The sequence below is a fragment of the Pipistrellus kuhlii genome, unplaced genomic scaffold (assembly GCF_014108245.1).
Source record: "Pipistrellus kuhlii isolate mPipKuh1 unplaced genomic scaffold, mPipKuh1.p scaffold_m20_p_2, whole genome shotgun sequence".
NCBI lineage: Eukaryota > Metazoa > Chordata > Mammalia > Chiroptera > Vespertilionidae > Pipistrellus > Pipistrellus kuhlii.
In genome coordinates, this window is record NW_023425515.1 from 182,790,423 (window position 1) to 182,813,180 (window position 22,758).

General features: G+C 46.8%; 2 protein-coding genes and 1 long non-coding RNA gene across 8 annotated transcripts in view; 2 read left to right on the plus strand and 1 right to left on the minus strand.

Annotated features, from left to right (window-relative positions):
- TCEA3 (transcription elongation factor A3) overlaps window positions 1-6,252 on the plus strand; it is a 38,475-nt gene extending 32,223 nt beyond the window's left edge. For all 3 annotated transcript variants that reach the window (XM_045585032.1, XM_036443698.2, XM_036443697.2), the window contains 3 exons: window positions 1,442-1,588; window positions 3,743-3,814; window positions 6,163-6,252. In XM_045585032.1, coding sequence (XP_045440988.1) covers window positions 1,442-1,588; window positions 3,743-3,814; window positions 6,163-6,171 — 228 coding nt within the window. In that variant the 3' untranslated portion in view covers window positions 6,172-6,252. The remainder of the gene's footprint in view (window positions 1-1,441; window positions 1,589-3,742; window positions 3,815-6,162) is intronic.
- Window positions 6,253-9,968: 3,716 nt separating this feature from the next.
- LOC123652751 lies at window positions 9,969-12,297 on the minus strand. Its single transcript, XR_006742239.1, has 2 exons — window positions 12,159-12,297; window positions 9,969-10,704 (listed from the first exon to the last, which is right to left on the minus strand). It is a non-coding gene; the product is annotated as an uncharacterized LOC123652751 (long non-coding RNA).
- On the plus strand, window positions 11,533-22,734 carry ZNF436 (zinc finger protein 436). Of its 4 annotated transcripts, none has more exons than XM_045585034.1 (4): window positions 11,533-12,317; window positions 13,619-13,716; window positions 14,668-14,794; window positions 19,034-22,734. In XM_045585034.1, the coding sequence occupies exons 2-4, from the start codon at window positions 13,684-13,686 to the stop codon at window positions 20,284-20,286; spliced, it is 1,413 nt and encodes a 470-aa protein (XP_045440990.1). In that variant the 5' UTR covers window positions 11,533-12,317; window positions 13,619-13,683; the 3' UTR covers window positions 20,287-22,734. The 4 variants fall into 4 exon arrangements, with proteins under 4 accessions (XP_045440990.1, XP_036299586.1, XP_036299587.1 ...); XM_036443693.2 differs by having other exon boundaries at window positions 13,624-13,716; XM_036443694.2 differs by lacking the exon at window positions 13,619-13,716.
- Window positions 22,735-22,758: the final 24 nt, after the last annotated feature.

Consider the following 22,758-nt stretch of genomic DNA (forward strand, 5'->3'; position numbering starts at 1 on the left):
CGCCCCCAAATTAAAATCAGCTGCTTTTTGCTTATGTGGCCTTGACCGACGTGCTTTACCCTATTGCTGGTTAGAACCTATTCCTTGAATTTAACGCAGTAGCATTTAAACAATTGCGTGCACCAGAGTAGCTTGGGGACACTAGCAGAAATGCATATTCCTTGGCCTGCCCTTCGAGTGTTGGGTTCATAGGAATCTGCATTTTGACAAGAAGCCCAAGTGGTTATAACACAGTGGTTATTGTCAAGGAAGGACCCTGACAATGCGGACACTTGAGTGTCCGCGTTAGATTTAGTGGTCACTAAAACCATAGGACCTGTGTGCCCGCTCTGCCCTCCATGTGTAAGGAGTCCAGTTGGAAAGCAACAGTGGAAATGTTGAGCCATTCCCGAATCCTCACTCATTTTAGCATCAGCCTCTGCTGCCCTCCTCCCCCAACACCAGCCTTCACTAGAAAGAACTCTCTCTGGTTTGAGTGCCCCCCTCTCTGTTCTCATCTGGCAGAGGTTTAAGGGCAGTCAACTGGCCAGGGAGAAGGATAAAGAAAGGAAGGACCACCAGGACTGGTTTGGCTCAGTGGATAGAGCGTCGGCCTGCAGATTGAGGGGTCCCAGGTTCGATTCCTGTCAAGGGCATGTACCTTGGTTGCGGGCACATCCCCGGAGGGGGTTGTGCAGGAGGCAGTTGATTGATGATTCTCTCTCTCATTGATGTTTCTAACTCTCTATCCCTCTCTCTTCCTCTCTGTGAAAAATCAATAAAATATATTTTTTTAAAAAAGAAAAAGAAAAAAAAGAAAGGAAGGACCCTGACAATGCAGACACTTGAGTGTCTGCAGTGAGTTGACACACAAGACAGGAGAGTCTAGGAACATAGCGATGTTCTGGTGCGCTCACAGGTGAGCAGTTATGGTATGAGCCCAGGTGCTTCAGCTCCTGCATGGGGATGGGGTTGGGGGGGGGGGGGTGTGTGACAGCAACAGCAAGTCCTGGTGAGACCAGGTTCCCACAGGCGAAATGGGCTGGGCAGTGATCACAGCTTGGGCAGGCCTGGGTCACATCTGGACTGAAAGGATAAGGAGAACATCATAGACCAGGTGGTCACTGATCAAGTCAGCTCAAGCAGGAAGGTTCAGGAAGGTTCAGGCAGGTGCCCAAGGTCCGGGCAGGCAGGGTGAGCACAAGATCTGAGGAAATGTACCCTCGAGTGTTGATCCGGGGGCAGAAGCTGTTTGCCTTCTGCACCTGGCCCCCCAGAGTCCCCTTCCACCCAACGGATGGCCTTTTCGCTGCTGAGGCAGGGCCAGGAGTCCAGGCCTCCCCTCAGCTCCTTGTTCTCAGTCCAGCATGTTCCCCCTCCTCTGTCCGGGCTCTCTAGACACAGGAATGGGGCAGGGCCCCTGGGACTCCCGGCCCTGAAGGACAAACTTGTTTCTCTCCAGGAAATGGCCAGTGATGAGCTGCGGGAGTTGAGGAACGCCATGACCCAGGAGGCTATCCGTGAGCACCAGATGGCCAAAACGGGCGGCACCACCACTGGCCTCTTCCAGTGCAAGAAATGCAAGAAGAAGAATTGTACCTATAACCAGGTAAGGAGAAGAGGGGAGGGGAGGGGAAGCTACAGGGGCACAGAGATGGAGAACCAGAGAGAGCTCAGGGAAGAGCCAGAGGGGAAAAGAGTTAAAACTCCAGGCTGCAGAGAAAAGGATACCAATATGTATCCATGGCTTCTGTTTTGTTTTGTTTTTGTTAATCCTCACCCAAGGATATTTTTTCCATTGCTTTTTCAGAGATAGTGGAAAGGAGGAAGGGAGAGACAGAAGAGAGAGAGAGAGAGAGAGAGAGAGAGAGAGAGAGAGAGAGAGAGAGAGAGGGAGAGAGAGAGAGGGAAACATCGATATGAGAAAGACACATTGAATGGTTGCTTCCCACATGAGGAATTGAGCCTGCAACCCAGGCACATGCTCTTGTCCAGGAATCGAACCCACACCCTTTGGTGCGCAGGTCAACACTCTAACCACGGAGCAACGTCGGCTAGGGTCCTGTGGCTGCTAGAAAATAACATTTTGCATATACAATCACCCAGATTTGTGTCTGTGAGGCTCGGCCAGCATGTTCTGGCTGTACCTGCAGCAAGACTAAGAGGAACCAGACTTACCGGGCACAGAACTGTAGCGCCCCAGATGATTGGAAGGGAACGTGGCAATATAAAACTCAGCTCTCTCGCTTTGCACACAGAGAGACTGAGGCCCAGGCAGGGGACAGGCTGGACAGGCTTTGCAGCTTTGTCCAAGATGACAAACATGGTCAGTGACAGAGAGAGTAATAAGCCTAGACCTAGACCTTTCTGCCGGCTCACAGCCAACTTCGTGTGCAAAGCCTAAGGGTTTAGCCCTGAGACCTGAGGATGAAGCCCGTTGCCCCTGTACGGGAGCCACATAAAGCTATGGAGGCCCCTTCTCTGGGAGACTTTAAACCAGAGAACCACCTGCTGCTTCTGGGCAGCACCTGTTATGCCCTTAGGGCACCAATGTTCTTGGATTCTAACTGAGACCCAGTCATTCTGGAACTCCATTCACTCCTCCATCTGCTCAGCAAGCAAGTGTATCAGGAGCACCTTGCCTGTGGCGATCTGTAGCTACAGCAGAAATACAGTCAGCCTTGCCACTCAGGAATCCCACCCCATGGGCTCCCAGCTGACATCATTCACAGCTGAGTGTCAGCGAACTAACAACGTGCTATATGCCATGCCATTTATGGAAAATCAGAACAGCAATCTTTAAATGTGGGAACGCCAGGGATTTGCTGTGGGAAACCCAGTTCCTGTACCTGACTGGTTTGGGTAAGGGAATAAGAAACTAAAAAAAAAAAAAAAATTACATTAAACCTGTTAACCAAGCGGGACATATAAATATTGATATGTCAAACGTAAACAATATCGGGAACGGGTAGGGCGTATGAATACGTCCTGGAAATATATGTTGCGCCCTGAGAGGGACGGTATATATTTTTTGTAATCTTTATAATTGTTTGTAAAATTTATAATTTTTTAATTCGATGTTTCCATTTTTTTGTTGGTATTCTTTTCTCTTTTTTTTAATTTTGTATTTTTCTTTGTGCTTTATATATAAATAAATAAATTATATATATATATATATATCATTTATTTTAATTAAGTATAAATAAATAAAAATAATATGAAATTACATCCTCCGGGCATGACGTACTGACACGTCCTAGTGAAAGAGTATGCGCCCATTACAGGTTGCGTAATTAAAAAGGGAACTCCCCGGTTAACAGGTTAACTAGTCCTCATGATCTTCAAATCTCTTTTCCTTTCTGGCCTCAGTTCTACAACCTCTAAAATAAGGTCTAAAATAAGGAATGAATTAAGTGTAGGGGTGCTCCCAGCTCACCTACGAGGCATGTTCAGAGGTGAGTCAGGGAACACTTTCTGTAGGAGATGAGTCTTGAGGCAAGAGAAGAGAGAGCAGTTCAGAAGGATCAAAAAGAGTGAAAGTGCAAAGGTCAGGCTGAGCCGGTGAGATCCCGAAAGTGAGCTGATGGGCCTGCAAAAGAAGAAAACGCACATTCTGGAGTTCCAGCGATAAGGAATTGCCAGTGTGGGGAGGGAACGGCAGTGCTAAGCGCTGGGTCTTGGGCCTGCTTCTGTGGACAGTGGGAGCTCAGGCCGGCTCTGGAGCAGGGGGGTGATTTCACGCGTGGGCCTCTCTCTGTCTCAGGTGCAGACGCGCAGTGCAGATGAGCCCATGACCACCTTTGTCCTGTGCAATGAGTGCGGCAATCGCTGGAAGGTCTGTATCTTTCTCCCTCCCCCCTCTCCCCCACATCCACAGATGCTACCTCCCCACCCACCCACCCCAAGGAGTAGTATACCCTCAGCCGAGAAGGGGCCTTGTGCACGGGAGCTTACCAGCCTGTGCAGGGTGGATCTGCAGTGCTGGAGACCGTGGTGGGCTGTTATTGGTGAGGCAGGGGTGTGTTCCTTTTGGAAGGTACCGGCTGGGATGGGGGCAGCAGCCACATTTGGTCAGAGGATGGGCAAGTCCCTCATCTGAGCACAGAGGGAGTCAGTTGCTCCACCCCCACCCCCGGACCCAGAGAGGAAAAACAACAGCACTCTGCACTTGGGCGCACTTCTTTGCAGAGCACTTTAACAGATGTTGTTTCCTTTGAACCTGGCCGTGGCCAGGAATGAGGAAGGCTGAGTGCTGCCAGAGGGGCCTCTCCCCCGGGGCTCCCAGGTCATCCTCCCTCCCCAAGGCGGCTCTGGAAAAGCTTACGTTACCGAGGCTGTCACCTGGGCTGCCCAGCTCCCACGAAGGCAGAGGTTTTGTTTTCAGACATGAGCGCCAGGCAAAGACCCCTCCAGAGTGCTCCTCTCTGCCACGTCTTCCGAAAGAACTGTGTGGTCATGTGATTCGTGTCAGTCTCCGGTACCACCTGACCCCCACGTGCACTGTGTGATGTCTGGGCCACCAGGCAGGCTGTGGGCTCTCAGGCCCTTAGCAAGGAGCCCCAGACCGAGCGTCGGACTGGGAGTCGGAGCCCTGCTCTGCCCTGGGCACTGTGTGAGCCTGAGCATCTTACTCTCTCCCTGAGCAAAGGAGAGCCGTGCCCTTCTCCAATGACGGATGCGAAGGTGATCACATCCGCATGCACACTTTGCAAACAGCTAGGAGGAATGTTCCTTTCTAAGACGACTTTCACTTTTGAAAGAGGAAACGGAGCTCCCGAAATGTTTCACACCCATGAGGCCACCCCGTGTGGAGCAAATTCCCGGTGGATTGTGTTTCTACAACTTGACTGAAGGCCTCCGTAGCCCTGGGGACTCGGCGGATCTGCCATGTGTTTTTAAAGTGAAAGTCAGACCGTTGTGTATTTTTCCTTCGTTCATCTGTTGAGCGCTTGGGGATATGGCCAGTTCAGCGGCCTCGTGGTTTAGAGCATGAGCCGTGGCATCGGGTTCAAATCCGCGTTTTATCACTTTTTTACAAAGTGACTGAGCTAAGTGACCTGAACTTTCTAGGCCTGGACTTCCTGCTCTATAAAATGGGAATGTTAATATCCAGCCCACAGACCTGTTTGGGGATTAGGGACGGTAATACACGTGAGGCATTACTAGGGCCTCTGGTGGCTCAACTCGCCCCTTTTGCCACGCTCTCCGGTGCAGTGAACAACCGGCACAACCACACGAAAAAGCCCTGAGCACGCATGTCCCTGGTACATAGCAACCGCCGTCCTTGTTATCCCGAGTTTGGCAATCCCTAGTACTATGGGGGCTTAGGCGAATGACTTAACCTCTCTGAGTTGCCTCTGTACCTGTGAGAATGGGAGTGACGTAGCGCCTACCTCCTAGGGTGACTGTGAGGATGAAATGAGTTAATAGCTGTGAACATTGCCTGTCCCAGAATTAGTGAGTGCCCAGTACACGATAGCTCTTGTCATTGTTACTGCTGAGGAGCAGACATTCTGCTCGCTGCAACCCAGCTCCTCCTCCCTCCCCATTAGTCAGAGAGGCCGGGCTTACGAGAGGTGGCAGCGACCTGGCTTCTGACCCCATTTTCAAGTGGTGTCCACTGCCACGAGGAAGGCCTAAAGTCTAATCAAGTGATTCGCGACCATCACAGTGATATTTTTTTTAAAATATATTTTATTGATTTCAGAGAGGAAGGGAGAGGGAGAAAGAGACAGAAACATCAACGATGAGAGAGAATCACCACTGGCTGCTCCTGCACACCCTCTACTGGGGATCAAGCCCGCAACCCAGGCATGTGCCTTTGGCCGGAACCAAACACAGGACTCTTCAGTCCGCAGGCTGATGCTCCACCCACTGAGCCAAACCAACCAGGGCCTCAGTGATATTTTGATGATGAATTGAGAACACACCACGTGTTTGACATCACATTTCCATTTGTTTATTACCCAGTACCCTCCTCACCTTGGCCGGCATGATGATCCCGTTTTACAGATGAGTGATTTGTTCGGAGCCACACAACTAACGATGACAGAGCTGGGACTCAGCCTGTGGTCTGTGTGGCTCCAGGCCCTACCTTCTTTTTCATGTCCCCTTCCCCTCCCCCAGCCTCCTTGGGTGGCGCAGGAAAAGCTCTAAAATTCTGTTGCCTTTTTGGTTTTGTAGTTCTGCTGATAGCATTGCCAGCCAGGATTTCAGTGAACAAGTTGAGGAAGAACAAAGAGAAAGCGCTAAGCCATCGTAACTGGAGAAAAATAAATAAATAAAATATAAAATGAAGAAAAACGCTGAACTCTGGATGGGGTATTAGGGATCAGAGGGAGAATCCTTTCACAGGTAAATCCCTAGTTATGAATAATGAATGGCGAATAGAAGGAGCCTGACTGGGATACCACCCAAAGAGTCTGTGCTGGCAAACGTCTTGTAGAAATCAGAGACTTGGGTGTCACATCTTTGATGGGCTTGGCACACCTTTGCTTTTCGTCCCTTCCCTCACATCCAAACCTCCCAGCCTTTTCTGAGTTGAAAAATAACAGACTGATGCAGGTCTTACCCCACCCCACCCCAGAGTCACGCACGAGAACACTTGGCACACCATTTGGCTCAGGCAGATATGTCTATCACATCATGTGGAAGATTTCCTCCCTGCTCTGCATCTTTCCCCAAATTCTATTCCCTGTTCAAAGCTGGCTTTGGGGGCCTTTGAACCAGGGAACAGATCGTCCTGAACCGAGTCTTTCTGTCTGAAGAGTACAGGCCCTAAACCTGCCCCCCCACCACCACCACCTCTGCCAGTTCCATGGCCCCAGGGAGGTGCCAAGCCTCAGAAGATGCCTAGGCCCTGGCAGTGCGTTCTCCACAGCTCCATCTATGGCCTCCGCTTCAGAGGAAGTCTGCAGGGAGGGTCCTGATCATGCTTCTCCCACGATCACATCGGCTTGCTTTTTACGCTGATAGGAACTTTAGGCAAAGCTGGAATCTTCTGGAAAAGCCTTGGGAGCAGGTCAGGTAGGCCTGTCCTGAGTCTAAGTCTCTGTCCCTGGCTTCCAGCAGACCCAGCCTGAGCCTCCTGGGCTCTGTTTCCTAAAATGACTGACATGCAGGAGCCTGGGAACTCTTGGGAGCCTAGGCAAGTCACTTACCCTGTTTGGGCTGTTTCCTTGCCTATAAAGACAGGAGGGGTACTAGTGCCTCCCTCATAGAGTGACTAGGCAGAGGCCGCTGGGTCTCCATCTGCCTTGGTACACCCTTAGGGCAACTTAGGGCAACTGTTCTGAGTAACTTCAGCCCAAGTTTTTAATATGTTTTATTGATTTTTTTCACAGAGAGGAAGGGAGAGGAATAGAGAGTTAGAAACATCGAGAGAGAAACATCCATCAGCTGCCTCCTGCACACCCCTTACTGGGGATATGCCTGCAACCAAGGTACATGCTCTTGACCGGAATCGAACCTGGGACCTCCCAGTCCACAGGCCGATGCTCTATCCACTGAGCCAAACCAGTTTCGGCAAGCCCAAGTTCTTTATAAGCCCTGGGCATCAGCCACTCTGAACTGGTTATCACCTTCTTCCTTCCATCCACCAAGTGCCTCCTCCTGGATGAAGCCTGTGAATAAACTAGAAATCTACCACCATCTTCAGTTCTTCAGCTGTCAGATTCGGGGCGGGTCCTTTGGAAGGCTTAAGAATCTGCTCACAGAAGACACAACATACACAGCTCATAAGTGGCAGGATCAGGACCGAAACCCAGGTCTCCTGCTTTCTGTCATTGTGCTCGATGCAATGAGAGCTCCAGGGCCATGCACAATGCTTGGCAGAGACCTCCCAGGAGTTCCCAGCCTGGGGAGAAGTCATAGGCACGGACCTCCACAGCAGATGGGATGTGTTACATGCCTGAGGTATGAATACTCCCTATACAGTGTGGAGGGATGTTGCTTAGATACCCAGGGCTCTTTACCCTTTACCATGGTGGGACCACCACTCCCCCACCCCCCGGGATCGTGTCTGGGGTGGGGCCTGAGATTTTTCATTTCCAACAGGCTCTCAGGTGATGCCCACACCGCTGGTCCCCACTGAGTAATAAGGGTTGAGATATCCAGATTTTTCTCTGCATTATCTAATCCTCCATCTAAATGTCTAGAAGACAAAAGCGGAACAAATACTTTCAACTTAATAATGTCATTGATCAGTTACCTGGGATGGAACCTGGGCAGGTACCACGACAGAGAACTGAACCAGCAACCTTTTGGTGCAGAGGATGACGTCCAACCAACTGAGCCACAGTGGCCAGGGTTATTATACTCTTTGTTCAATTGTAAAGTATACATAACATACAATTTGCCATCTGACCCGTTTTTAAGGGTACATACAGTTCAGTAAAATGCATTCACATTGTTGTCCAGCCGGTCTCCAGAACTCTCTTCATCCTGCAAAACTGAACCTCTATATGTCTTAAACAATTCCCCATTTCCCCTTCCCCCCCGCCTCTGGCAAGCACTGTTGTACTTTCTGTCTCTAGGAATTGTATTGTTATACACTTTCCACAGACTGAGAAAACCAAGGTTCAGAGAGTAATTTGCTTCAAGTTCAATCTGAACTTGAACCCAGGCCCCTATTCACATCCTGAACCAATCTGAACGCTGGCTTCACCTCACAGCACGTGATGCATTTTGTTTTCCCCAAAGCAATGATGGCCACTGGGAACCCAGGCACTCCACTGTGCTCCTGTTTTTTGTAGCCATTCTCAAATTGAGTCTTTTTTGTTTTAGAGAGAGGGGAAAGGAGAGACATTGACTTGTTCCACTTTTATTTGCTTTGTTTTTGTTTTATTAATCCACACCTGAGACTATTTTTTCCATTGACTTTTAGAGAGAGTGGAAGGGAGGGAGACAGAGAAAAACATGATGTGAGAGAGACACATTGATGGGTTGCTTCCTGCATGCATCCCAACTGGGCCGGGGATGAAGCCCTTGACCAGAATGGAACCTGGGACCCTTCAGTCCTCAGGCCAACACTCTAACCACTGAGCCAAACTGGCTAGGGCTATTCCACTTTTTTATGCTTTCATTGGTTGCTTTTTGTATGTGTCCTGAAGACAGATCAAATCTGTTTTAACCAACTGAGCTACCTGTCGGGCCCTCTCAAACTTCATCACACAGCCCTGCAGTCACTGTGTGAGCGAGTGTCCTATCTCCTAGCACAGTGTCTGGTACAAAACAGACCCAGTAAACATGCTTGGTGAGTATGGGCCTATTTGATGCCTTTGAGTAATCTAAACAAACTAAGTAAGTTTGTTGTACATTTTTAATGCAATTGTTGACATTTTTTAAAAATGTTGACATGCACGAAGATCATAAAGAGCTTCCCAATCCTCTGCACTCCCCCTCTTCCTGCAGGGTCAACCTGCTCTTCTTGCCCCAGGCCAGCCCCAGCTGCCCTCCCCCACCACACACACACACACACACACACACACACACACACCACCGGCTTTTGCTGACCCACAGCCAAAGGCAGAGACAAACAGGCAGCAGGCAAGGGGACATAAGAGACTGTCCCTGCTGTGTTCCCTTCCCCTGCCACTCTACCCCCACACTCTTCCTTCTAGCCATACCCAATCCCGACCATTCTGGAACATCCTCTGTCCTTTCATGCCTCCATGACTTCGCACATGCTGAGCTTGAAGACAGGAAAGCGCTGTCCCTCCCCTCGTCCGCTACCTCTAAGAGGCCTACAGTCTGCTAGCCAGCTCTGATGTCATCTCCTCTGTGCAGCCTCCTCCCAAACCCCCAGCAATGAGTGCAGCCCTCTTCTTGATGCAGACTAGCCAGCTCATCATTCGTATACTATAGCAGGTGGGCTGCAAGTCAGTGTGTCCCCATGTTCCCAACTCCTGCTGTGTAGAGACTTCATCTCTGCTCTTAGCAGCATCAAGAGAGAAGCCCAGGTTACTTTATTATTTAAAAAAAAAAAAAAATAAAAAATATATATATGTTACTGGTATATTTGAAAATGAAGAAATGACAAAACAAGATCACAAATATTAAGGCATATTTTCCAATGTTTAACAAATTAATGCTTCTAATACAAAAAAATTACAACATAATTGTGCGGCTCACAAGATAATTATAGATTTATTAAAACATAACAATTTACAGTGCTCCATAGGCACTGTGGTCTATTAAGAAACAAGCTTAAAGATATACTAAGAGCAACTTTGATTAAATTGGTAGTGGCTCTGACATAACCTATAACTCCACCTGGAGATCCTGCACAAATGGTCCTCCTGGCCCCTTTCCCCAGTGATAGGCTGTGCTGCTACCTCTGCACACAGTAGGTGCTCGTCGTTTGCTAAGTGATGGGACAAATAGTTTTCCAAATTGGTTATTGAAAACCCACATACAATATTCCTGAGAAACAACGAAGTCCTGAACAATGAGCAGGAAGTCACTTCCTTCTCCAGTGACCCAACCCTCAGAGTCCCGCCGAAGGCTGCGACAGGAAGCCCCTCACCCACTTTCTCTCCTCCCCCTCTTCTCCCCCACTACCGCCCCTACCCCAGGGCCGCCAAAAGAAGTCAGCCTTCCGTCTCTCTCAGCCTCTCTCCTCCACCCTCTGGAGGGACCCAGGTGAAGAAAGAGGAAAGCACTTACTCATAGGAGAAGGCAAGAAGCCAAGCCGGGTTGAGAGAGTTGCCCTGCCCCCGGCCAGGCCTAGGAATAAAAGAAACAGCTGAGGACAAAGAAGGGTTTAAAGCACTGGAGCAAGGGAGAGGAAAAGGCCTAAGAAAGTTTACAGAGCAATCTGTCCGAGAAGGGGTGAAAAGGGAGCCTTGCTGGACTCAGGGGCTGGGGCACTCAGCTCACCTCACCTCAGGCCCAGTTAGAAACCTGTAATTACACTATCAGCCAAAGTATGACCTGACCTCCCTTGACCCAGAGGTTTTTCTAAGGGTGAGGCCCTAACTTGCTGGGATCTTGGCAGCTCCAAATCTCTCTGCTCTGCTGGGCTCAATCCACTAATTTGTCTGAACCCACCAAACTGGTCCAACTTCGAGTTCCCTCTGGATTTCCAGCAGAAACATGATGTGAGAATAAGGTCACCAGCCAATCCTCACAGCGATGGAGCCACTTGGACTTCCCAGATTTTCTGAGCCGATGAAAATATCCACAGAAAGTGCTCACGTTCTGGACGTCTTCCCTGCACCCTCGGCAGGATTAATAACAACTATTATCTGGGTGCGCTCTTTAAGTCATCTCGGTCCTCACCATCATCACCTTAGGTGTGATTATCCCATTTTACAGAAAGAGAAATGGGCCTGGGAAGGTTAAATGACTTTTCAAAGGATATACAGCCTGGATTTCAACCCAGGTCTGTCTGACCTTGGCTGCCTTCAGGAACCCTCTGTGATTCCATTTTTTTTTTAACCTTTTTTGTGTCGTGTACCCATATCGATGTTAGGTGGGGTAAGATGGTACAATTTTGTGGGAGCTAAAGAATGTCTAGCCTCACAGTTGGGGGTGTGGAATGGGAGAGTCTGCCTCATGGCTGGCTAGAGCTCTAGTTCTTTTCAGACACTTGAGTAATTTAACCATAAATAACTGGGCACTGGGAACAGGACACCCACTAATAAAAGCACAGCCTGGAGTCATATTCGAGAGAAAAAAAATTCAAGTCACCCAGTGTATCTGCAAAACAAAAGAAAAGCCCCTTTCCCAGCGCAGGCAGAGAAGTCTCCGGTACAGTTAGAGACAACAGGCTTCTGGGCACATAGCCAAGGTTCTGGGGATATTTATAACTTGAAGAGGGTGGGAGTCCCTAATAAGCTGCTATATTCTTTTTCCATCACTTCCCTCTCCAAGGCTACAGCGGGCTCAGAGCGCTTCTCCACGCAGAATGCCTGCTTTTCCCAGTGCTGGGCTTCCATTGTCTCATTTTCTCATCCTGGCTGGGGAAGGGGAAGGGGGCAAGTCCTTCCGTTCGGAAGAAATCCAGCTGCATGCAGCGTAGCTGCTGGTGGTGTTCCTTGGCTAGCTGCTGTGGTCTCTGGGGGACCTGCCTCTGAGCCTGTGGTTTCTGGGCTGCCTGAGAGTCTGAGTCTCGGGATTCTGTGTGAATCTTTGGGATCTCTGGGCTTTGCCTGCAAGTCTGCGGATTCGAGATCTACCTGCAGGTCTGAGATATCCGGAATCTGCCAGTAGTGATTTCTAGAAACCTTGCCGAACTCCTGAAGTCTCAAAAGAACTCTGCCTGCGGATTTGGAATCTGTCTGGGGCCTCGGGGATCTTGGAGCCGGCGGTCTAGTGGATCTTCTGCGGGCCAGGAGGTAAGTCTGTTCGTTCTCAGCTCGGGTTTGTTTTGTTTTGTTTTTCCCGATTTCCTATCTTCAGCGATCAGAGACTGCTAACCTGTGGAGGGCCAGCCCGGCTCAGGCCCTCAGAGGCCCGTCAGTGTCAAAGGCGGCCAGGAAACCTTTGCGCAGAGAAGCCCTCGGTATGAGAAGGTCGGTTCTGCCCAGCGCTGGGACCTGGCTCGCTCCCTTTGTTTACACGCCCTGGTCCCCCACATTCGCTCAGGGTTTTGGCTTCCCGCTCTGCCAGGCACAGCTCTGCCCGCCCCTCAAGGAGCGCCCTCTTTGGAAGGACGCAGGCAGACTCCCCTATAGGGTTAATAGCGATGGAGCTTGAACACCGCCCGTCCCAACCATCGGCCACACTCGCCAGCTCTCCGGCGGCGCGGGACCTCTTGGGAGTTGTAGTCTGTGCAGCAGGGTGCGGACGCCGCAGGCGCTGCTGGGAGATGTAGTGCGTGGGCGGAGCTCAAAGTTCCAGCGAGGCCGCCGAATCTTCCCCGGGGAGTGGGGGGCTGCCTCTTTCGTCTCAGGCCCGGCTGTCAAAGCAGTGTTAATCCGAGCGGAACCCAACCCAGGCCAGCACGAAATTAGGCCAGACGTCGCAACTCAGGTCCAGCTTCAAGATAAGCTTCTAGGGACGTGAGGAGAAGCAGGGCAACTTCCCTTGCTTACTCGGGCTGTTGTCTCCATCAGAAGAAAGCAGAAGATGCTCTGTCCTGAGTAGGAGAACGCGGTCCTTTCTTCACCCTTTTGTTCTTTTTTCCTCCTTGGCTTTTGGCCCCAGACTGGCCTTTGTACGCCAGCATGGAACTCAAACTCCCGGCAGGCCACAGGGGCAGGCGCAGGCGCGGTAGAGATATCCAGCCTTTTTACGAGAGGCGGGCCTAGTGTTCGGCTCGTAATTGGTGGAGCGTTTTTCGAGCTGCGCTCGCTGATTGGCTAAGGCAGCTGCCGGAAAGGGTTCTTGCTGGAGATGGAAGAGCCCAGGCGTTCTGTGGGCTGGGCTGAGAGCCGCCTCCCTGAGACTGCAGCGGCTGGAGCCCGGGCGGGAGGGACCGAGCCAGGGGGCTGTCCCGTCCTACTCAATTCCGGCATTGCCTCCACCTCTTGGTGGCGGAGACGCAGAGGGCGGGTCGCGCTCGAGGGTCTAGGAGGAGAGTGATCCTCCCCGGGTCCAGGGCCCTCCCCAGCCGCCTGGCGGCCAGAACTCCAGCCCTGGGGAGTGGGCAGGGCCTGTTTTCTGTGCCTCACGCCCTGCTTTTCGCCTCCTTTAGTGCTGTGCTGTCTGCTAGCTGCTTTTCCTGCGCTTTCTCCCGGGAGGCGAATCCTTGAGCCCGAGATGGCAGCCACCCTGCTCATGGCTGGGTCCCAGGTAAGCCGTGGGTGGCTTCGCGGACCCTGCCTCTGCTTATCCACCTGGTCCCGGCGTTTTCTTTGCTCTGCAAATCCCTGTGGGGAATTCCCTGGAAATAGTAATTAGCTCGCTTCGGTATTATGCCTCCAAGGAACCCAGTACCAGACCGGTTTAGCCACCACAAACAAGCATTTATTGAACACCTGCTGTATGCCTTTAAATGCGGGGAGACAAAAGGTGGATGAAACGGGCTCTCTCGCCTGCTCACAGTCTAGGAGACAGATGCATCCGGTTAACCGTGATACAACGTGATAAGAACTCCATTTGCTGTAGGAACAAAATGCTGTGGTGTGAGAAGGAAGGAGTGGGAGTGATTAATTCTGTCTGAGGGGGTCCGAGGGAGGAGTGGAGCCAAGCAGAGGGATGGGGGGGGGGGGGGGGCGGGGGCACTGGAACAGGACCTAAAAGAATAAGTGGGATATCTGGAGGAGGAGGACCAGCGCTTCCAGTCATAACTTATTTTGCTCCTTACAAAATAAAAATTGTTTTTATTTCTTAAAATCCGTTGTCACTTCAATATTTGTCAGTGGTTTTCCTCACCTGGAATGAAAAAGAATAATAGGATTTTTCTGGTTTGAGAAAGATATTCCAGGACAAGAGGGATATTGTGAGTAAAGTTATGGTGCCATGTAGGGTGCTAGATGTGTTCTGAGCAAAGTACAGCTAGCGAATAAGGTTTCAGTGTGGGGCAAGGTTGTCTGGCCGTTGCACCAGAGCAATTAGCTTGTAAATTGCTCTCTTCTTCATTATATCTCTCTTTAGCTTGTTTATTTCTTCTTTGGACTCTCTATGACAGATTTAATTCCCTTTGCCTCCTCAATAATTCTAGCCATGTGTGTAATTTCAAGGAGAAAAACTGTTACCCATCTATGAGATATCAAATAATGAGGAAGCATTGTGTGATTTCAGGCACCAGTGACATTTGAAGATATGGCCATGTACCTCACTCGGGAAGAATGGAGACCTCTGGACCCTGCACAAAGGGACCTTTACAGGGATGTCATGCAGGAGAATTATGGAAATGTTGTCTCATTAGGTAAGTAAGGATCCTCTACCATTCTTCACCCCATGTTTTTGAGACTAGCTCTTTCTACACAACCTAGTTGTTTGATTTTAAAAAAATATATTTTTGTTATGGATTTCAGAGAGGAAGGGAGAGGGAGAAGATAGAAACATCAATGATGAGAGAGAGAATCATTGGTTGGCTGCCTCCTGCGTGCCCCCTACTGGGGACTGAGATCACAACCCAGGGCATGTGCCCTTGACTGGAATCGAATCTGGGACCCTTCAGTCTATCCACTGAGCCAGACAAGTTGGGCAAGTAGTTTGATTTTTAAACCAGATGTCAGGTTCTTCTTGGTAGACTGTCCTCGTGCCTTGTGACTCTGTTGAGGCCATCCATGTTGTTGTATCTCTGTGCTTGGTGTCTTCATCTTGGGACATGGAACAGCCGTGACGATGTCAAAGGGTTGCTGTCACTTCCAGCAGAGGGGTTCCCTCCAGGTCAAGGTGGAAAGCTCTGGTAAACCCTTTTAAAGCATTTAATTGGATATTGACTTGTGTCCTCAAACAAATGTGTGAGTGGGAACATCAGAGTTATATTGTCTATTTTTAAATTTTTATTTATTGATTTGGGGGAGGGGAGGGGAAGAGAGAGACAATTCATTTGTTGTTCCATTTATTTGTGCATTCATTGGCTGATTCTTGTATGTACCCTGACCAGATATCAAACCTGCCACCTTGGCATATCAGAAGATGAGGGGGTTCTGGCCTGGATTCATTGGAGGGCAAAAGCCACCTTTCTGTGTTTGTTTTGGCTTCGGAGCCTTAGCTTTGCCGTAGGTCCTTCATCTGGAGTAGGTGCTTGTCTAGAGTTGACCTTAGATTTTGAGTATGTCAAATGTTCCAGGAAAATCCTGAAGTAAATTAGATCACAAATTATATTATTGAGGAAAGCTAATTTTTCTTTAATATATTTTTATTGATTTCAGAGAGGAAGGGAGAAGGAGTGATAGATAGAAATATCAGTGATGAAAGGGAATCATTGATCAGTTGCCTCCTGCAAGTCCCATGCTGTGGATCGAGACCACAACCTGGGCATGTGCCCTGAATTGGGAATCGAATCATGACCTCCTGGTTCATAGGTTGATGCTCAATCACTGGGCCATGCGGGTGGGCAAGAAAACTAATTTTTAAAAAAATATATATATATTTTATTGATTTTTCACAAAGAGGAAGAGAGGGGGATAGAAAGTTAGAAACATGGATGAGAGAGAGTCATCGATCAGCTGCCTCTTGCACACTCCCTACTGGGGATGTGCCTGCAACCAAGGTACATGCCCCTGATCGGAATCGAACCTGGGACCCTTTAGGCCACAGGCTGACGCTTTATCCACTGAGCCAAACTGGTTTCAGAAGGAAAGCTATTTTTTTTTTTTTTTTTTGATGGTCTGCAAACATGTCTTTTTAAAAAAATATATATGTTTTTATTGATTTTTTTTTTTTAAGAGGGAGAGGAAGGAAGAGGGATAGAGAGCTAGAAACATCGATGAGAGAAAAATATTGATCAGCTGCTTCCCACATGCCCCCTACTGGGGATCGAGCCCACAACCCTGGCATTTGTTCTGATGGGGAATCAATTGGGGACCTTTTGGTTCATGGATCAGTGCTCAACTACTGAGCCACACTGGCCAAATCCTATCTGTTCTCTTAGCTCTCCTTTGTCCTGAGTGTTGTAACCTGAACAAACAGTGTATTCTTGAGCTGAACAGCCTTTAGATTCATTTTGTCTCCTGTTGAGACTCAACAGAAGTTAGCTACCTTGTATGCTTCACTAGGTAATCTGCCATTCATTGAGGACTAATCCTTTATTCCTATAGTCTTTTCCAGAGCAAAAGGCAAATAGAAGGGGTTTTCTTTTTTTTTTTTTAATCATTACCCAAGGATATGCTTTTTTCATTGGGGGGGGGGGAGGGAGGGAGAGAGAGAGAGAGAGAGAGAGAGAGAGAGAGAGAAAGAGAGAGAAAGAAATTGATTGGTTGCCATCAGGACCAAGGATTGAGCTCAAAACCTAGGTATGTGTCCTGACCAGGAATCAAAGCTAGGATCCTTCAGTGCATGGGACAGTGTTCTAACCACTGATCACACTGGCCAGGGTGAGATGTTTTCTTTTTAATTGGCCTTTCTCTGATATCCCAAGTTTCTTGAATCCTTCCTTTAGGAAACAACTAGAAATTAAGTTATCTACCCAGATCTATTGCAGTCTGTTATCCAGATATTCCACTTAATGCAACAAAAATAAGAAATGAGAATCTCAAAGAAATATGAATCTACATATTTAAGGTTGAGTCCAAGGAACACTTGGGGATGGAAACATGGAAGCACCCCCCAAAGAAATTATTTGCCCAAATAAATGAGTTAAATAATGTTAACAAGGCCTCTTTACCTCAAGACTCTTAAAGCCTTTATTATGTTATCAGGAAATGTGAATTTCTAAGAAGATGTTGCATGCATCACTTACCAAAGTAATTTATCCTTGGGACCCTTTTCTCCCAGCATACCTACCTCTTTCTGAAGAGAGTACTAAGAAATGCAACTTGGAAAATGCAGTGTCTGGTAGAAAGTTGTTGTTTTTTGTACACTGTGGTTATATATTTTGATTCTCATTTGAGGACAATGCCAAAAATTTCTAAGCTAGGCATCTTTTTTTGTGTTCTCCAGTCTTCCCACCCTGTTTTCATTAAAAGGCCCCAAAAAGTAGCATTTGGAAGTCATTTTTTTCTGTCAACTAAGATTTGATAGAAATAGATAAAAATTCATTTTTATCCATGCTATCCCAGTAGGTTCTCAGTAAATTTATATAATGATTATGATGAAGGCTTGATTAGTTAAGAAAAAAAACACATATACATACATACATGCATTCACATATAAAATATCTAGGTTCTTGGCTGTTAGAGATTCTAATTTGGAGTCTCTCATATTCTCTGTTTCTGGTATTCTCCTTTTTTTAAAAAAAATACATATTGATTTTAGAGAGGAAGGGAGAGGGATAGATAGGAACATCAATGATGAGAGAGAATCACTGATTGGCTCCTCTTGCATGCCTCCTACTGGGGATTGAGCCTACAATCTGGGCCAGTGCTCTGACTGGGAATCGAATGGTGACCTCCTTGTTCATAGGTAGATGCTCAATCACTGAGCCCACTGGCCGGGCTGGTTTTCTCCTTTTGAGAAACCAGGACTATATACAATTTTTATAAAGAACCATTAACTCTATTGATATAGAGCATGAACTTTTTTTTTTTTTTTTAATTTTAATTTTATTTTATTTTCCCCCCTCCCTCCCTCCCACCCATCCCCTCCCTCCCCAGAGCTTTATGTCCATTGGTTGTACTTATATGCAAGAGCATGAACTTTTATACAGACCTGAATTTGAATCCTGGCTCCACCATTTATGGCCGTTTGTGTGTTTTTTTCCAACTACAGTTTACATTTAATACCATTCCACAGCAGTTTCAGATGTACAGCACAGTAGCTGGAAAACCATGCACTCTACAGAGTGGTCCTTTCACTGACCCAAGCACCCACCTGGCTGCCTACCCAGTTATCTTGACATTATTGACTATATTCCCCATGCAGCAATTCAGATCTCTATGGTGATTCTGCAAGTACCAGTTTGTACTACTTAATCCCCTCCTCACCTTTTTCTTTTTAATATATTTTTATTGATTTCAGAGAGGAAGGTAGAGGAAGAGAGATAGAAACATCAATGATGTGAGAGAATCATTGATTGACTGCCTCCTGCACACCCCCACAGGGGAATTGAGTCTGCAACCCAGGCATGTGTCCTTGACCAGAATCAAACCTGCAACTCCTCAGTCTGCAGGCCAACACTCCATCCACTGACCCAAACTGGCTAGGGCCCCTCCTCACCTAGTCCCCCAACCTCTCTCCCCTCTGACAGCTGTCAGTCAGTTCTCTGTATCTATGAGTATGACCTTTTGCTTTTAGTTTTTATTTATTTAAAAAAAAATTTTTTTAAAGAGCATGACCTTTTGGAAGTAATTTCTCTTAGCCTTAGGTTTATTATGTATAAAATAGAAATCATAATTCCTGATTCAGGGCAGTTGAGGTAATAATTCATGTAAAGAACTTAACATAATGCTTGGCACATAGTAGGTAATTCTTTGTGTGTTTACCAGTATTATTATTATTATGATTAATTATTATTATTATTATTGTTATTATTATTATTATTTACTCTTCATTGCAGATTTTGAGATCAGGAGTGAGAACGAGGTGAATCCAAAGCAAGAGATTGGTGAAGATGTGGAACTTGGGACTGCATCTGAAAGACCTGTTGGGAATACTGAGGAAAATCCTGAAAGTGAAGAGGCCTTTGAAAGCAGGGATAGGTCAGAAGGAGAGTGGGGAGATTTAACAGCAGAAGAGTGGGCAAGCTATCCTCTTCAACAAGTCACGGATCTCCTTGTCCACAAAGAAATTCACACAGGTATTCAGTACCATATATGTTCTCATTGTGGAAAGGCCTTCAGTCAGATCTCAGACCTTAATCGACATCAGAAAACCCACACTGGAGACAGACCCTTTAAGTGTTATGAATGTGGAAAAGGCTTTAGTCGGAGCTCACACCTTATTCAGCATCAAAGGACACACACTGGAGAGAGACCTTATGACTGTAATGAGTGTGGGAAAAGTTTTGGAAGAAGCTCTCATCTTATCCAGCATCAAACAATCCATACTGGAGAAAAGCCCCACAAATGTAACGAATGTGGGAAAAGTTTCTGCCGGCTCTCTCACCTAATCCAACATCAAAGGACCCACAGTGGGGAGAAACCCTATGAGTGTGAGGAGTGTGGGAAAAGCTTCAGCCGGAGCTCTCACCTAGCTCAACACCAGAGGACCCACACAGGTGAGAAGCCTTATGAGTGTAATGAATGTGGGCGAGGCTTCAGTGAGAGATCTGATCTCATCAAACACTATCGAGTCCACACAGGAGAGAGGCCCTACAAGTGTGATGAATGTGGGAAGAACTTCAGTCAGAACTCTGACCTTGTGCGCCATCGCAGAGCCCACACAGGAGAAAAGCCGTATCACTGTAATGAATGTGGAGAGAATTTCAGCCGCATCTCACACTTGGTTCAGCACCAGAGAACCCACACCGGGGAAAAGCCATATGAATGTAATGCTTGTGGGAAAAGCTTCAGCCGGAGTTCTCATCTCATCACACACCAGAAAATTCACACTGGAGAGAAGCCCTATGAGTGCAATGAGTGTTGGCGAAGCTTTGGTGAAAGGTCAGATCTAATTAAACACCAGAGAACCCACACAGGAGAGAAACCTTATGAATGTGTGCAATGTGGAAAAGGTTTCACCCAGAGCTCAAACCTCATCACACATCAGAGAGTGCACACGGGAGAGAAACCTTACGAATGTACTGAATGCGAGAAGAGTTTCAGCCGGAGCTCAGCTCTTATTAAACATAAGAGAGTTCATACTGACTAAGCCCTGTAAGTCCTGAATTATGTCTGAGAAACAATTCATTTGAAGGTACAATTTTATTTGCTATCAAAGAGCTCTTTTAAGACTGAGTTTCTTATACTATACTGAATTTTCTTGTTGTAGGCCACAGTTTAAAACATCAAAGAAGACAAGCCATTTGAAATTCTGACCCACGGCTTTAGGGATGTTATTCCCTCTCTAAAACTGATTTTTATTCACTTAACATTAATGAAGTACCTTATTGAAATCAGCCCCACGAGTAACTGGAACTCTGAAGTCTAGATCATAAATGCTGGTAAATGCTCAGGACTGGAAATAGAGTAAATTTTTAAAAGTTATTTCTCCTTAGCTTGAAAAACTGTGCTAGGGGAAGTGTTGGACTGTAATAGGGTGATCACAGCTGCTTTGGAGAAAGATAAGAGACTGCCTGAATTGCCACACTTATTCACTTACCATAGTATTTGGGCACACACCTCTTGCAAGTCCAAAGGCTTTGTCCTTGAGTTGCTCATGCACCTGTACCTTTCTGACTTCCTGAGAGCTGGAATCTGGATGATGAAGGCAATGATCATAACATTTTTCCTTCTCATTGTTTCTAATTAACTTTTTAAAAGCTTGCATCTTTGTGAAAGCTAACTGAAGATACAGATTGCCAGGATAAATGAAACATAAATGAAACACAGGTTTGGAGACAAGGACTCATCAATGGTGGTGACTTTAGGAAGTGATGCCCACTGTTGTTATTGCCAGTCAGAATTTATTAATTTTCTTTGGGGATCATTCTAGGGAACATTGTAGGGAAAATGTCTTCAAGGAAAGATAGGACCATAAGTGTTGGTGGAGTGTAAGGAGCAAGTGGAATTGACAATTTCAGGGAAGGAAACACAGTGTCCCTTCCCAAAGAACACAGGTCATTTCTGTGTACTTTCCCCTCTACCCTTTAAGATCAATTCCCTCTATACTGCTAACTCTAGGATTTGATAAGGGCCACATCCCAGTGTTTCTCTTAGCTTGCATAAGAGCATGTGTATGTACAGAAAATGTGTATTCCTGTGGTTTTTCCAATAGCAGAAATTGAATTCACACAGAATTAGCATGTTCTTGGGTGATGTTGATTGTGCGACAAAACTCCAGACACACTCCAATTGAGAAATGTCCTTTTTTTTTTTTTTCATTCTTTATAATGAAAAATTTAAACACTAATGCTTTGATGTGCACTGTTGTAAAATCTGTCTATGTACAGAACTACACATTTGTTTATATCTATCAGTCAATTGTGGGAGATAACTGATTGTCCTGTTCTCAGACTGAGCATCTCTTTGGGCTAGTGACAAGGAATTAATAAGCCTATAGGAATGTATTTTCATCCTGTCAGCCTACAGACATAAATGGTTAAAATAAGAGTTGACCCAATGTAAGCCCAGTAGAGTCAGTTTTCCTTATCTCAGCCTAAATAAGAATTAAGAAATATCCCAAATGTTGGTGCTTATCCCAGTACTTAGGGGTGTGAGTGGAAGAAAATTGATGCCCAGGATATGGACTCATGGAAATTTTTTTTTTTAGTGTGTCTCAAGTTATTTCTACTGTGCTTTATGATGAAAGTTGTAACATTTGAAAACTACTTTTGCCATAGCTCTTTGGGACTTGGTGTTAAAGAGTTCATAGTCTCTAGGGTCAAGTACTGTAATGAATTATGACCCAGAGCTGGGTGGGACTGCATTGCTTACAAGTGACACGATCTCGAAAGTAACAAAATGAAAAAACACTCCACCAAGGAGCTTTCTTTCTGTTGCCACTCCTATTTAATATAAACTCAGGCAAGAAGCATGTTTTTCGTTAGATACAAAATCTAGCCGACTGTGGGTATTCATATTTTAATTGTTGGATGACTTACATGTTCTGAATGACTAAACTCAAATATGTCTTTACCATATCAGTGTTGCTGATGCTTTTAATGAACATCAAAGCTCTCCTGTTTCTGTGAGCCACTAGGGCATCTGTTTTGGCCACAGAAGACAGCATCTTCATGACTTAATTATATTTCACTCCCTTTTTCTTCCCTTCTCTCCTGCCCCAACCCCAAACTGCGCCTGCTGCTGCTTTTGGCTTCTAAGTACCCCAGCCATCTCACTAAACATATATACTCCAGGGCAACGGCCAGACCAGCTCTTTCTCCTCTTTTTCTACCAAGTGCTGCCCATATGTTGAACTTTGTGTAGAAGTTATGCATCAGACTCTCTTTGCATGCCTTCTGCTCCCCAAGACTTTGGCTGCTTCTGCACATCCCCTGAACACGTTGTGCCTGTTTTCTATGGTTGTGGAGAGTGAATGAACAAGTAAGTATGTAGAACAGTTTTCCTTATGGTATCGGTCAGTTATCCTAGTGTCTATATCTGTATTATTCTAACAATATTCTATAATTAAAAGTATAATTTTTAAAATAAAAAAAAACCCTGAGAATTATTTTAGTAATCC

Excerpts from the sequence above, each read along its gene's own strand:
- ZNF436 (XM_045585034.1), top strand. The coding sequence starts at position 13,684 with ATGGCAGCCACCCTGCTCATGGCTGGGTCCCAG. Across the intron at positions 13,717-14,667 it reads TGCTCATGGCTGGGTCCCAG|GCACCAGTGACATTTGAAGA; the intron begins GTAAGCCGTGGG and ends GTGTGATTTCAG. Across the intron at positions 14,795-19,033 it reads TGGAAATGTTGTCTCATTAG|ATTTTGAGATCAGGAGTGAG; the intron begins GTAAGTAAGGAT and ends TCTTCATTGCAG.